General features: G+C 43.2%; 1 protein-coding gene across 2 annotated transcripts in view; it reads left to right on the top strand.

Annotated features, from left to right (window-relative positions):
• The window catches only part of ANKRD13B (ankyrin repeat domain 13B), a 337,586-nt gene that overhangs the window by 218,224 nt on the left and 102,983 nt on the right, over positions 1 to 16,379 (top strand). For both annotated transcript variants that reach the window (XM_075335244.1, XM_075335243.1), the window contains exon 2: positions 15,094 to 15,229. In XM_075335244.1, coding sequence (XP_075191359.1) covers positions 15,094 to 15,229 — 136 coding nt within the window. The remainder of the gene's footprint in view (positions 1 to 15,093; positions 15,230 to 16,379) is intronic.

The following is a 16,379-nucleotide window of genomic DNA, read 5'->3' as shown; positions in this document are numbered from 1 at the left end:
CTGGTTTAGCAACAAATCCATGGCCATGTCCTGTGATATGGAAATGAGGTGGCTTAGGGACAATGGACACAGGATGACTCCCTGCCGTCACCCTGTAGTGGGGGCTGCTAGCTAGTTAGCAAGGCTATGGAAGTAGCCAGACAGAACGACTCCAGTAAAAAATGGTTCATATCTCGCAAGCCATATTTCCGATAAATATGGCAACCATAAAAATGGTGTCTCCGCATGAGGACGATGCTGGCACACCCTTTTTATGGGAGCAGGACATTGGGAAATGCCCCAGGCGTGATATCAGCCAATGGGGAACTGGCAGACAGGTCATGAGTCCCCTCGTTCTGTAGCTAAATTCATAACTGTCACAATGAGAGCGTTGGCGTCCGCCTACGACGCTCCCAGGCAAAGTTATGGCCATATTCCATGTTGTGGATTTTGTCCATAACTCCAGCCAGGGGTGGAGCAGTGCTTCCCTGTGAGGTCACTAAGGTAGGAGGGGACCTGGATTGCCCAGGTTGATAACCCTACTTCGGCCATTTTCCAGTGTTCTTCTGCTCGGGGGCCTGGTTGGGAAAGACCTGTGAGAGAGTTCCTAGAAACCTGGTCTACAGCGCCCCCCTGTGGCCAGACGCACAAGGTAACTGATTGAATTCCATACCTGTTTGTAACCCATGCTTTGATTGTAACTGTACTCTGACATAACTGTATATTCTGTAGATTCCCTATTGTATATATTGTAGTTTCTAGTGTGCTTTAGGCGATTAAATTATATAATTAATCCTGGGCTGTTCTGTTATCTCGATCTTGAATCCCACGTCTGTGTGTTCGGCTAATAGTTACCGTGAAGCGGTTGGTGGCAGCGAGTTGTGCCAAGGATTATTGTGGGGAGGCCAGGGAGATTCGGGGAGATTTTATATATTCCGCCCGCGGAGGTCGGGGGAATATATACCCTTCTCTCGCCGGGGGCCCTTCAATAATCGGCATAAGTAGTATAGCGGCCTCCTTGCTTATTGTCGGGCAATTCCATAATTGGCCTGACTATAAGAGGGGCGCTAGAGAGCGCGTCACGTGCTCTGTCTGTCGGTCGGGAGGTATAAAGTAGGGGTGACCCCCACTTGTTACCCCCCGATTGTGACGTACTGGTAGCCAGCGCGGGGGATTTCTGAGTGACCCCCCCCGGTGGTTTGTGACACCATCCATTCCTCAACTCCCAATCTATGAAAATTCTAGTGCATGACCTCATAATCTCCCGCCTTTATTACTGCAACATCCTCCTCTGTGGCCTCTGCTAATTATCTCACACCTCTCCAGTCGAACCGTAACTCTGCTGCCAACTAATCCACCTCTCTTCTCGCTTCTCCACCACTTCTCCTCTATGCAAATCCCCCACAGTATTCAATTTAAACTATTAACACTGACCTACAAAGACATCCATAATCTGTCTCCTCCATATATCTCCAAACTAATCTCCCGATATACTCAAACATGTAATCTCCGGTCCTCTCAAGATCTTTTTCTCTCCTCCATTCTTATTCATTCCTAATCCAGCCGCCTCCAAGACTTCTTCCGAGCATCCCCTGTCCTCTGGAAGTCTGTAATCAACATGTTAGATTATCTACTACACTTGGAAGCTTCAAACGGAACTTGAAAACCCATTTGTTCAAAAATGCCTACAGTCTTCAATGACCCCGCTGCCTCCTCACCACCACCAGAGCTTGTGCCTCACCACCACTGGAGCTGCCTCAACCATTACCACACCTATTGTATCCTCACCATTATCCTATAGAATGTAAGCCCACAAGACCAGGGCCAACTCCCCTCTGTACCGGTTTGTCTACTGTAACTTATATCTGTATTTTGTATGTAACCCCATTCTCATATACAGCACCATGGACTCGATGGTGCTTTATAAATAAATATTAACAATAATAATCCAACCTTATAGTATTCACATTTGCAAATCAAAATTCCCTTCCTAACCAGCTCTGTACTGTATAACATTCTTTTCTAAAATCAATGTTTAAAAAAAAATCATTTATCTAGTTGAAGGGGTGTTGTTTACCCAGTCTAATCGGCCTTTTTTCAGGTTATCACTCCCCTGTTGGTGTGATAACATGATTTCCACGAACTGGTGTCACCGCCAGCAATTGTAAATCTTGCGAATGCGCATTTGAGCAACGTCACTGTGCCTCAGAGGCCAGGTGTGCGCACTCCGGATTCACTGCACATGATCTGAAGAACAGCTTCTGAACTTCCAATCATGTGCAGTGTTCCTCTCTGAAGCCAAGACACTTAGGGCGGCTTTGCACACTACGACATTGCAGGTGCGATGTCGGTGGGGTCAAATCGAAAGTGACGCACATCCGGCGTCACTTGCGATGTCGTAGTGTGTAAATCCTAGATGATACGATGAACGAGCGCAAAAGCGTCGTTATCGTATCATCGTTGCAGGCTCCGACATTTCCATAATGCCGGTGCCGCGACAGGTACGATGTAGTTCCTCGCTCCTGCGGCAGCACACATCGCTGTGTGTAAAGCCGCAGGAGCGAGGAAAATCACCTTACCTGCCGCCGCCGGCTATGGAAGGAAGGAGGTGGGCGGGGTGTTTACATCCTGCTCATCTCCGCCCCTCCGCCGCTTTTGTCCGCCTGCCGTGTGACGTCGCTATGACGCCGCACGACCCGCCCCCTTAGGAAGGAGGCGGGTCGCCGGCCAGAGCGACGGTCGCAGGGCAGGTGAGTGCATGTGAAGCATAATAATTTTCGCTACGCCAGCTATCACAAGATATCGTACCTGCAACTGGGGCGGGGACTATCGCGTGCGACATTGCAGCAACGGCTTGCGATGTCGCAACGTGCAAAGCCCGCCTTACACCCAGCTTCTTAGGCACACGGACAATGCTGAAATGAGACATGAGCGTGCGCAAGATTTCCAGGAGCTGTGGTGATGACGGTTCATGGAAATCATGTTATCACGCCCACAGGGGTTTGATAACATGGAAATAAGGCCAACTAGTCTGGAGAAACAACGCCCCTTCGACTAGTCAAGGCCCTAATTTGCATGCAAAAAGGAAGGTGATAAATGCTTTTTTTTTTTACACATTGATTTTAGAGAATGAGTTTATACAGGGCTGGTTAGGAAGGGAATTTTGTTGTGAAAATGTGAATACTGCTGAATTGGATGGCATAAGGGACCTGACAGGTAGCCTTTAAATAATATCCATATGGACCATATGTGCTAATGTGTAGTGTATAATGGCGTCTGTGCCAAGTGTTGTGCTGTCTGGCTGGAAGAGATGCACAGAGCTCTGTGATGTTGATGTATGTCATGTCCACTTGCCAGATAGAAAAGCTTCACATTTTCATGCATACTTTATGTGGTCCTTGGTGGCCGAGAAAGACACATGAATGGTCTAAATGGGAAGCAGGAGAAGATGCTGCCTGCAGCCTGGGGAGATTACACCGAGGCCAAATTACAGTGGAAGCCGCACGCACAGCCGTCTGCTATGGACTGTCAGTCCCTGGAGAGCGACATGCTGCCAGAACTTTCTACGAGTTCACATCATGAGTCTTGTCAGTTGGCGTAGGGGCTATCAGAAGAATACACATCTCAGAATAATTAACATTTTCCTGGATGGAATAGGTCATTCAGAAGAGTAAATGTAATGTACTTTATGGCCACTTTCATTACGGACGCTGTAATTGTGGATATTTATTATATGTGACGCTCCAGGTGCTCTCTTAAGGCTCAGTTATCTGGTTTATGTGCGGTGATTAACTGATTAGTATCTTTTTATCTGGTAGGTCAGTAATTTGTATTTTAAAATCATTCTGCGTTTGCGGTAATAGAATTCAGCTTTCCATGCCATGATTTCCTGGTAATTGTGTGATTGGCCACTGTGTATAATCCAAAGTCTACCTGAGGAGGCGGGAAAGAGCTGCAACCTTGAAGTGCAATTGTTTTAATTTTTATTACACAAATCAATAGGGCAGATGAAAAAAACACAACTTTTTAATACATCTTATCAGAGAAATCTGCTTCTTTCTTCTTCTGGATTGATACCGTGTTTTTCAGTTTATAAGACGCACCAGATTACAAGACTCATCCCAAATTGAGAGAAAAAAATGTGAAAGAAAAAAATGGGGTCTGTCTTATAATCCGGTGGTGTCTTACGGAGGGGTGGGGGTGGGGTGACAGCAGCGGTGGTGGACCGGGGTCACAGGAGGCAGGGGCGGTAGTGGAGCAGAGCGATGCTGCAGACGGTGCACCAGATGCTGCCCGAGAAACTGTCGGCGGTGCGTACTTCAAAGAAATGGCACCTGGACTTCGCACATGCACAGATTGAACTATCGGCTCAATGACAAACCAAGATCTCATCTGCACCTCCGGGCACCATTTCCCTTAAATCCTCTTGTAACAGTTTAGATTTTTTTTTATCCACCAACCTTCTTGTTTTTATGCCTTTTTGGACTGAATAAAATTGATTTTTTTTTTATGGATTTCTGCTGTTTCTATTTTTGCTTTTGGCATGTTGGTTCTAGGACTTCATATGGCAAGTTTAAGAGTCTAAAGGCCCCGTCACACACAGAGATAAATCTTTGGCAGATCTGTGGTTGCAGTGAAATCATGGATATATTGTTCCATTTGTACACAGCCACAAACCTGGCACTGATTGTCCACAATTTCACTGCAACCACAGATCTGCCGCAGATTTATCTCTGTGTGTGACAGGGCCTTTAGCCACATGAGAAATTTGTACCACTTCAGTCCATTCTGTAGCTTGTGGAGTCTGTAATGCTACACATAACATACTCTAATAATAATAATATTTATTCATTTATATAGCACTATTAATTCCACAGCGCTTTACACACATTGGTATCACTGTCCCCATTGGGGTTCACAATCTAAATTCCCTATCAGTATGTCTTTGGAGTGTGGCAGGAAACCGGCGGAGGAAACCCATGCAAACATGGGGAGAACATACAAACTCCTTGCAGATGTTGTCCTTGGTGGGATTCGAACCCAGGACCCCAGTGCTGCAAGACTGCAGTGCTAACCACTGAGCCACCGTGCCACCCTAACAATTATAATAATAAAGACATAACACTAGATATTGGATAAACAAGGCCACATTGCTTTATTCAGGGATACATTTAATAAATTAATAGTTTATTAAAACCAATAAATAGACCAATAATTTAATTCTTGAATCAGAAAGAAACAAGACAGCTCAGTCATTAATTGACTCAAACCGCTTAATGCACTCATCAATTAAGCTTAAACCACCCAGCCAGAGGGCTGGTGTAATATTCCTCGAAAAAGCAAATGTGACAACAATTTCAAAGACAGGGAGGGTGGTTCGGGGATTTTCAGCAGGTTGACAGGATAAGTGATGCAGAAATCCTGAAGAGAATAAATAGGTGTTTTGCGCATGCCTTCAAACTGCTCCACCAATCCAATTGGTCCCAAAATTTGACGTAAACATATCACTGGGAATTCTTTTCTGCCCAGAGAGAAAAAGCATGCCAAATCTATGCACTGCTTTAACCCTTGAATCTCAAAGATATAAAATGCATTAAAATGTGTTTCCAATGGATTGAAACACTTAATAGCATTATAATCCCATGTGCCCACTTACGTTATAGCCCGTATGCTTATCAGGAGAGCAGATGACCTGTGAAACAGAAGCTGCTATTAGTAGAGTCAAGCATCGCCACAACACTGGGTCATAAAGGATTATTCCTTACTGTGAAGGGTGCATCTGTCTATAAGGGTCAATGAGATAATAATCTAAGAGGCGCAACTGAGTAGCCACAGCTCAGAAGTCTGGATCTGATGCCTTAGAACGGAGAGGCGTGCCATCTCAGAGGTGCCGTAACCTGTATGGGCTACACAAGCTACTGCAGGAGATTTTTGCTAAAGAGAAGAAGGTTTGTGACTAGTGATTGGCGGACCCAGACTGTAAAAGTCCGGATCCACGTGGGTTCAAAAGTAACCGTGCACCAACCCTGGGCCCGGAGATCTCAGGAAACTCTGGGTAACGATCCGGATCCAGCAACTCAGGTAATTTAAAAAAAAGAAATGAAAAATAAAGAAAAAAGGGAAAAGCAGGCACGTTATAGTTACCAGTCCCCCCACGGCTGTAACACTACTTCCGGGGCATTCATACTACTCCTGGGGCTGCTGATTATCCTTCATACATATGCACTGCTTTCCCCGCACACCAGCAGTCCCGGTGGCTCTGATTAGTTGCAGTTAGACAGCGCTGCACCCCCAGCCTGTGTAACAGCGTGTCTGACTGCTTGCAATCACAGACGCTCTCTGTATATGTATATTAGTATAAAAATAAATAAAAAAATTGGCGTAGGATCTCCCCATATTATGATACCCACAGATAAAGCATATGGCTACAGGATGTGTATCAAAATAAGAGGGACCGCGTGTGGCTTTTTTTTAAAAAAAAAATTAAATCATTTTAAAAAACAGAGTGCGGTCCCCCCTAATTTTGATACCCAGCCACGATAAAGCCAACAGCTGAGGGGCTGATATTTTCAGGCTGGGGAGGCCCATGGTTATTGGACTCCCCAGCTTTAAAATGGCAGCCTACAGCTGCCCAGAATTGTGATAAGGGGTTAATGACAGTTCATAGCTGCCAGTAAGCCCTAGATTAGTAATGGGAGGCGTCTATGAACCTCCCCATTACTAATCTGTAAGTGAAAAGAAATAAAACACAGAAAAAATCCTTTATTTGAAATAAAATACAAAAAAATTCCTCTTTCTCCTCTTCATTATTATCAAAAACCACCCTGTTCCAACATAATCCACATGAGGTCCCACAACGATTCCTGATCTGCTACATACTGAAGGCATAGCGCTCGGTCACAAAACAAGATTGCACACTGTGGGCTTCAGGCAGCGAATGACTGAGCTGTAGTGATGAGTAGTAACGACACTTTATTTGTGGTCACAGCTGGAGGTTCCCACGGTCCTCCACCTATGTCCACATGTGACCTGACCTCAGGTGACCTCATTAAACTCAGTGACCTCACCTCAGACGAGGTTACTGAGTTCACAGACCTGCATCTCCTGGCAGAATTTTTTTTTTTTTCCAAAAAATGTAGATTTGGTGCTGAAATTTATAGACCATATTCCTGCACCAAATCTGCATCTTCTGGCAAAAAGTTGCTTCAAAACACTGCCAACGTCCATTTGTGTTTGTCCGTAGCCTTCCAACATCTATTAGTTGGAAAACACTCTACATCTTCTTTTATAGAGGATTTGTGCCTACAAGATCAACCCTTTGCTAGCAGCTTTCTTGCTTTATTCTCTTGTCCATGGTGCCAAATGCTCTTTAACAACTTTGTTGCAAAATGTTTTTTACAATGTATATTAAAATGCTGAAGTAATTCCTGTAGGGAGTTAATATTTTGGAAATTAAAGAGGAGCTTTATGACACAAGGTATCTGCTTTCTTTGTTCTAATTTCCCACACAGACATGTGGGATCTTCTCTTTCATTGGATGCACCAGTCTCTTTCTCCACTCTTACCCCCCTCTTTCGGAAAATGTCGATTCTGTGCATTTCCTTTGGTATTTTCCCTTATCATTGTACACATGAGTGCTTTTTACTCTTAGCAAGTGAAGCTAATGAAAAATTAACTTGCCTCACATTTCACGTAAGTGGTCTTTGCAGGAAGCGAGGAGGTGCTGGTGGGGGCAGTAGGATAAAAGGATCACTGGAGACAGATTTTGTCCTTATGTCTGGAACTATTTTTAAGTCTCAGACCAGTAATGAGGTTATATTCAGTGTCACTTTTAAAAGTAGAAGGCTATAAATATGGTCATGACAATTCATATCTCGGTTGTCTTTGACATATGGATAGTGTTTGTTTTTTCAAGTTGTGAATGGTGGAGATTAAGTGTACATAGGTACAGCACATAAATAGGAGACAGTACATCACATCTACACATTGGAGGAGCGTCCTCAAAACGAGTATGGGGGAAAACGTTGAACATTTGTCCATAGTAGCCAAATCAAGAGTTCACTTGTACTTTGCACTAGTTTGATTAATCGTTGCCAATGTGTAAAACACTGTGGTTTGCTACTTTTGTGTAAACAACATATTTTTCTTACAGCATAAGCATGAGATCATCTGTAAAGACAAGATCATAAGAAGCCAGATAATTACATCTTAGCTTTTTCATGACTCAGTCCAGTCCAGTGACTCAGTTTACACGAGTGTCATATCCCCTAATGTTTTTGATGGTCAAAAAGGTACACTTATTGTTCATGTGTGAAAGACCCATTTTTGTTGTATATTTATATAGTCCATTAGTTTGTTCATTTAAATATTGGCACAAAAATTATCATCCAGAACAGTTTTTTTAAATTCTCATCTACACACTGCACAGAAAATCCACATTGTAACCTGACCAGCTCTGCAGCTTTGCTATCAGTATCATGTCATTTTATGCTGAGGATTTTACCTTTGAATTTTACCATTGTGCATTTGGAAGAGTGACTATGTGCAGGATTTCTGACATGAAATAATCACAATTTGGTACAAACTGTGGTTTAATATTAGTAATGAAAGAGATGCAATGCAATATAGAAAGTTTATAGGGGGCTGGCATAGCAGTGGGCCTCGAGTGGCAGCGGTCCATCTTTAGCTTGCTTATCCTTGGCCGCTGCATTATAGCAGCAAACGTAACAGACTTTAAACATAATGGTGACTGGTACATAGATGTGGGAACAGAACAGAGTTTACTACATAGGTACAAGTATAGAAAAACTACAGAACAGATATGTGAACAAAACCAAGCTTACTGATCAATATTGGAACAGAACTGCACTTATTACATAGATACAGCAATAGATCCAAGCCTACTACATAGATATGGGAATAGAATGAAGCTTATTCCATAAAAATGGTACCGGAGCCGAAATTGCTACATAAATACAGGTTGAGAAAATAGATTAATGCATACATAAGTGAGCAGAACCGAGGTTACTACATAGATGTGGAACAAAAACTTACTACACTAATACGAGAACAGAACTGAGATTAGTACATCAATATGGGAACAGAACACTTACTACATAGATAAAGCAACAGATCTAAGCCTACTACTGTAAATAGATATGAGAACAGAACAAAGCTTACTGCAGAAAAATAGTACCAGAACTGAAATTGCCAAATAAATACAGGAAAAGAAAGGAGATTAATGCATGCATAAGTGAGCAGAACCGAGGTTGCTACATAGATATGGGAACAAAAACAAAACTGACTACACTGATACAAGGACAAAACCAACAATAGCACATCAATATGGGAACAGAACTGCGCCTACTACGTAAATACAACAACAGAACCAGGCTTAGTACATAGATATGGTAACATAATGAAACTTACTGAAAAAATATGATTCTAGAATAGAGCGTACTACATAGATATGGTAACAGCAAAGCTTACTACATAGATCAGGGAACAAAACCGAGCTTATTACCCAGATATTGCACCAGAAATGAGCTTGCTGAAAAGATACAGAAGCCAAACCAAGCTCACTACAGAGATATGGGAATAGAACACAGTATCAGAATAAAAAGTCTATGGATTGGAAATTGTATTCCATTCTCATAGTTTTGCAAAATTCATCAAACAGCCAATATTGCTGTCAAAAGCTGAATACTGTACAAAAGTTATATAGTGAAGCCTTTTTTAGGCCTAAGCCACACGGCATGAAAATCGGTGTGAGTGGAGTGCAATAAAAAAATCGCATTCCACTTGGACCAATATTAGTCTATGTGTCAGCACCCATGAATGATTATTTTCTCAGCCCTATTCGGACCGAGAAAACAATCACAGCATGCTGCGACTGTAATGCGAGTCTTGTTTCTCTAGCACCCATTCAAGTCTATGAAAAAAATCGCACTGCACTCGCGGTACACCGGTGTACCAAGAGTTCAGGGCAAGAATGGCAATAGCCGGCAACGGAGGACAGAGGGAGAGGTGGGCGGAATGTTACGTCCCGCTCATCTCCGCCCCTCTGCTTCTATTGGGTGGCGGTTCGGTGACGCTGCTGTGACGTCGCTGTGACGCTAAACGAACCACCCCCTTAGAAAGTCAGGGATTCAATAGTACTCATGCCTAACGCAAGTATAATTGATTGCTGTGAGCTGGCGTGTTAAACCTTCTCTTTGCCAGTTATCAGCTTGACAGCCGGCTCAGAGAGCAGCTGAATCCCATTCAGGGGAGCTGCAAAATAGAGAAATGAAACTGCTGGAGACACTTTGGGCCCGATGGAGAGTTGGCACTTGAGTAGTTGTGTGAGAGTAAAGTTTCCACCATCCTAAGGCATTCCTTTTCTTTAAAACAACAACAAAAAAACCTGATTGCATGAAAAAGATTTCAGCATGCACGTCTCTGAATTAAGCTTTTTAATAAATGTTATAGTTGACCATCAATTTCTTTGAAGTGGAACGTCGGACCAAGAGCCTTAAGGTGGCTTTACACACTGCAACATCGCAAACGACATCGCTGTAACGTCACCGGTTTTGTGACGCAATAGCGACCTCCCCAGTGACATTGCAGTGTGTGAAACACATCAGCGACCTGGCCCCTGCTGTGAAGTTGTGATCGCTACAAATCGTTCAGGACCATTCTTTGGTCCTTTGTTTCCCGCTGTGCAGCAAAGTTTTAGTGTGTAAAGGGGACTTTACAGCGACTTCGTTAGCGACTTCCCTTTCAAAAAGCTGCTTTACAACGTCCCCAATGACTAGCTAGGTCGTTCTGCAGGTCCGGATCGCTGTTGCGTCGTTGGCCAGGTTTGCCTGTTTGACAGCTCACCAGAGACTTTGTAGCGATCCCGGCCAGGTTGGGATCGCTGGTGGGATCGCTAGAAAGTTTCAGTGTGTAAAGGGGCCTTTAGCGTTAAAATGAAGGGGCACTTGGAGGTCTAGAGATGTGTGCAGAGCTTTGGTTAATTTGGAACAAAACATACTATGGCAAGATGACAAATTGCTTCTCTGTAGCTCTAAAGGCCCCGTCACACACAGAGATAAATCTTTGGCAGATCTGTGGTTGCAGTGAAATCATGGATATATTGTTCCGTTTGTACACAGCCACAAACCTGGCACTGATTGTCCACAATTTCACAGCAACCACAGATCTGCCGCAGATTTATCTGTGTGTGACAGGGCCTTTAGACTTTGTGCACGTTCTGTTTGACCTTCCTGAATGAAGCCTCTAATATATGCCACTGTATACAATGTATGCATTACCTCTACTGTGTCAATATAAAATATAGAATAGAAACTGTTTATCAATTTATTCTACTCTGAGACATCCTTCTCGGTGGTTGAGTAAATAGACCTATGGATACACTTGATATACACCCTAGGTGCCTTTACAAGAGTAACACTCAGAGACACTGTGCACCAAGCCTTATACTGTACTGTGTGCACTGGGTCCATGGTCGTTTTCTGGTTCTTACTCCATCTGGATTCATTACTAGACTTGTCTGGTCCTTAAATTGTAATTTTTGTATTAGTTACACTTTAATCTTGATTTTTTTTTTATCAAAGTCTTCATCAAGCTTATTGCAAAATGAGCATTATGCAAATTGTGGATGGAATATCTATGAAGTCCTGTTTTAACGTCTTTTTAGTCTCCTTTAATCTGCTTTTCCACTAAACTGAATATAATTAGCTATCTGGCTATTAGCCTGAATACAGTATATTTTGTTCCTCTGTAATTATTCCACTATTAGGACTGCATTATTTATTATGAAGTGGAGTTAGCACTACAGGCGGAAAATAAATATGCAGGATTATTTTAAGTCCGGGGTCACACGAGTGTATAGCATCTGATGTGAGAGATTCAGACATGATATGCTAATGACACTCGGGTCAAACTAGCTGCGAGCGTGGCCTGAGCATCATTACAGTAATCATATTCTATTGCATGCAAGAATTAGATCACAGGTGAGGAGAAGACGGAGAAATGAATTTCTCCATCTTCTCCATTGCCTGTCTTGGCATATATCGGACTGTACTGATGTCATCTGAGTGCAGTCCAATGTTTCATATGCACCCATAGACTTGTATGGCACTGCCCCATAGTATATCACTGCAGCAAGTACTATCCAAAAAGCACGCAGAAAAAAAAATGTGGCAAAAAAGCAAATTCTTATAAGAAGAGTTGCTGCAAATTTTGTATTTAAAGTGAACCTGTCACCAGATTTGGCCCCTATAAGCTGCGGCCACCACCAGTGAGCTCTTATACCGTATACAGCATTCCAGAATACTGTATATAAGAGCTCAGGCCGCTCCATATAACATAAAAAAAAGTATACCATACTCACCTAGTGGGCGGTCGGTTCCGATGGGTGTCGCTGCTCTCAGGTCCGGCGCCTCCTCTCTGCGGCAATCTCCGTCCTCTTTCTACCTAGCCCAGTATCGATGACTCGTCTACGTCATCCACACAGGCCGTAATTGAGGTCCTGTGCGGGCGCACTTTGATTTGCCATACTGAGGACAGATCAAGGTAATATAATGAGTAGGCGCAAGGAAAGGTTAAAGACTATCCGCGCATGCGTACTTCAATACATTGATCTGCCCTAAGCAAAGCAGATCAAAGTGCGCCTGCGCAGAACCGCAATGTTGGCCTGTGTAGATGATGTAGACAAGTCAGAAGAAGGAGGACAGAAATCACCGCAGAGAGGAGGTGCCGGACTGGAGAACGGCGACACCCATCGGACCAGACTGCCGCTTAGGTGAGTATAAGAAAATTGTTTTTTACGTTCTACACAGAGGCCTGTGCTCTTATATACAGTATTCTAGAATACTGTATATATGAGATCTCACTGGTGGAATCCGCAGCTTATAGTCACCAAATCTCATGACAGGTTCCCTTTAATGATTCGTAAAACATATGGCTATGTCAGGTTGGAAGACACAGCTGTTATTTTACTTAAAACATTTTAGATTAGTTTGGGAATGTGTGGCCCATATTAATGATGGGCAGAATCGGGAATACAGTGGAACCTTGGATTTAGAGTAACTTGGTTTGAGAGCGTTGTGCAAGACAAGCAAAGCTTTTCAAAAATTTGTAACTTGATTTAAGAGCAATGCTTTGCAATAAGAGCAAATACTCACCGGGCACACTTACAGTTCTGTCCTTTCATCGTGCTTTGACCCTTTCTGGAGGTAACTTTCTGTACATATGTACTATATACAGTATACCATTGTACAGTACAGTATATACTATGTAGCATGTCTATGAATTTGCATTTGTGGATACCGTATTGTACCGTATTTTTCGGACTATAAGACGCACTTTTTTCCCCCCAAATGTTGGGGGAAGTGGGGGGTGCATCTTATAGTCTGAATGTGGCTGCGGGGAATGAGGGTGCTGCGGGGGAGCGGGTCATCGTTGGCATGAGCAGGCTGTAGCAGCCTGCCGTGACCCGTGACCATGTGGGACCGCTCATTTCATATACACCGGGAGGTGCGCGCATAATTAACAGCCGACCCGCATGATCACCTCTGGCAACGACAGCCTGGAGTGATCATGTGTGGCTGTATTCACTGCCCCCCGTGTATCATAATCAGTGCGGGATGTAGTGAATCAGTATACTCACCCGTCACCGTTGTCTGCAGCATCGCGATCTCCTCTTGTCTGCCGGCCAGCTGATCTGTGTAGAGAGCGGTGAGCACAGGGATGACGTCATCGCTGTGCGCACTGCTAGTCTCCACACAGGTCAGCTGACAGGCAAACAGGAGAACGAGCGACGCTGCAGACAACGGTGACCTGCTCCACACTCCAGCGGCGCTGCTGCTGGAACTGACAGGAGGAGGAGCGATGCTGCATGGAGCGAGGAAAGGTGAGTATAAACGTTTATTTTTTTGTGTGCCACAGGATACAGGCTATATAGCAGGATGGGGGTATATATCAGGATGCGGCCATTTACCAGGATGGATGGGGGTATATATCAGGATAGATGGGGGTATATATCAGGATGGATGGGGGTATATAGCAGGATGGATGGGGGTATATAGCAGGATGGATGAAGGTATATAGCAGGATGGATTGGGGTATATAGCAGGGCATATACCAGGATGGCACTATGTAGCAGGATGGGGGCTATACCATGATGGCGGTATATAGCAGGATGGGAATATATACCATGATGGCGGTATATAGCAGGTTGGGAATATATACCAGGATGGGGGACATATATACAAGGATAGGGATCATATACAAGGCAGGAGGATCATTACCAGGATGTTGTACCTTAGTAGAGAATTTGGGGACATTACCCCCATAACAGTGTCAGCAGCAGATCCTCGCCCCATAACAGTGTGTCATGACCACATTTTTTGCTTAAAATTATATTTTCATATTTTCCTCCTCTAAAACGAGGGTGCGTCTTATGGTCCGGTGCGTCTTATAGTCCGAAAAATACGGTACTTTCTTTCTGCTAACCAGTACAGCACATTGCTTGTACTATAATCTAATTGCCTGTGCAGTATTCCTACCCCACATTTGACTTAGTTCTGCCCTTATTTTAGGGAGAATATAGGGTCTGGTTTTTTCTTGTGTATTGTGTATTGTACTAGAATAAAGGTTGCCATATTTATACATCATTTTTTCCTCTCTATAGTGTACCTCCCCTACAGCAACAATTCTATCTTATATGCTTTTACTGCACTGTACAGCATTTTGTATTAGTGTACTGTAATAATTTTATATGAATATAGTACATTATTTTGTATTACTGTAATAAATTTGTATAAATGCAGTAAATATTTTTGCGTTGTGGAACGAATTGTCTGCGTTTCAATTATTTCCTATGGGAAAATTTGCTTTGATATAAGGGTAACTTGATTTAAGAGCACACTCCCGGAATAAATTATGCTCGTAATTCAAGGTTCCAGTGTACTTACAATTGTTCCTCCATTATACAGCATTACTTGTTCATGTATTAGTCCACAGTAGAAATAAGTCTAGCACAGTCTTGTTTCATCCACATTACCTCTCCATAGGTTCAAGAACTGAGCATCTCTATTTTTACGAAATTTACTTTTTTTTTTGTAGGACCAGATTGAACAGGTGGACCCACGGGGACGGACCCCTCTGCATCTCGCTACCACATTAGGTCACTTGGATTGTGCTAAAGTGCTGCTCAATCATGGGGCTGATGTCAGCAAGGAGAACCGCAGTGGATGGACTGGTAAGTGGCAATGTACATGATTACGGAAAGAAAAATACAATAATTTGGCATATTTTGTCTTAATGATTACTATGGCAATGTTTGATGCTCTCTGCACATACTCCAGATATTTTTTTGTCTCTCCTGAGTATCAGAAAAGAAAACCGGGAAATTTTCCAATTTCATTTTTAGGACATAAAATCCACCCTTTAACTATGGGGAAACCCCCCCAAGAAGACTGTGTTACTACTGATGCAAGAGGCGATGCACTCAAACACGAAATAACGTTACCTACGAGACTCCAATTTTTATTTTTCCAGTAAGAATGAATCTTGGTTGCAATATCCAATAGTATTTTTTTTTGTGTTTTTTTTGCATGAGGTTAATGTGTTATTCACTGGCGGAGCAAAAACATCCGTCTTCAGGTGAAAATGTTATTTACATATCAATAGATTTAGGTTTAGTTCCAATTCAGGGACTGTGTTATTAAAATGACTCTTGCAGGAGCACCGCAATCCAAGCACTTGAGTCCCCGATATTCATGCTGCTACCCCTGACCACAACGCAGCACCAAAATGGGGAGCGCACCTATTTGCACAGCACTGTCAATTTTAGAAATAGTAGCTACTTAGTGGCACACAGCAACCTTTTTAGGAGATTTGCCTTCTGTGGCTTTAGAGGGCTTGTAAAACTAATTGTCCTCATTAGAGTCTGTTACCGTGTTTCCCCGAAAATAAGCCCTAGCAGGAATTTTTGGCCTTTTTGGAGTATGCTTAAAATATAAGCCGTTAAAGAATACAGCAGGAAACTTCATTAAAGAAAACCAACATCTCGACAAGAGAGAAGAAAGCCACAAAAGAGAGAAGACAGTCCCAAGAGTAAGCAGACAGCCCCCCAAAGAAAATCACACTCACTAGACCCTGAACAACTAACTACAGCTGGCAAGTGCCTATGGTAGATGGGCTCTCCCACAGATATCTGCACCACTATCAGGTCCTTTGCTGTCCCACTCACACACACACATTGGGTTGCAGTATCACTCTGCTCTCTCACACGCACACACACACTTATCCGATCACAGTATCACTCCGATTTCACAAACACATCTGATCACAGCACACATCGGGTCTCAGTATCTCTCCACTCTCACTAAGGCCCCCTTAACACGTCC

This window comes from Anomaloglossus baeobatrachus, chromosome 2 (genome assembly GCF_048569485.1).
Source record: "Anomaloglossus baeobatrachus isolate aAnoBae1 chromosome 2, aAnoBae1.hap1, whole genome shotgun sequence".
Lineage (NCBI taxonomy): Eukaryota > Metazoa > Chordata > Amphibia > Anura > Aromobatidae > Anomaloglossus > Anomaloglossus baeobatrachus.
Note: the sequence above shows the minus strand (reverse complement) of the source record. Positions and strands in the feature narration are given on the sequence as shown.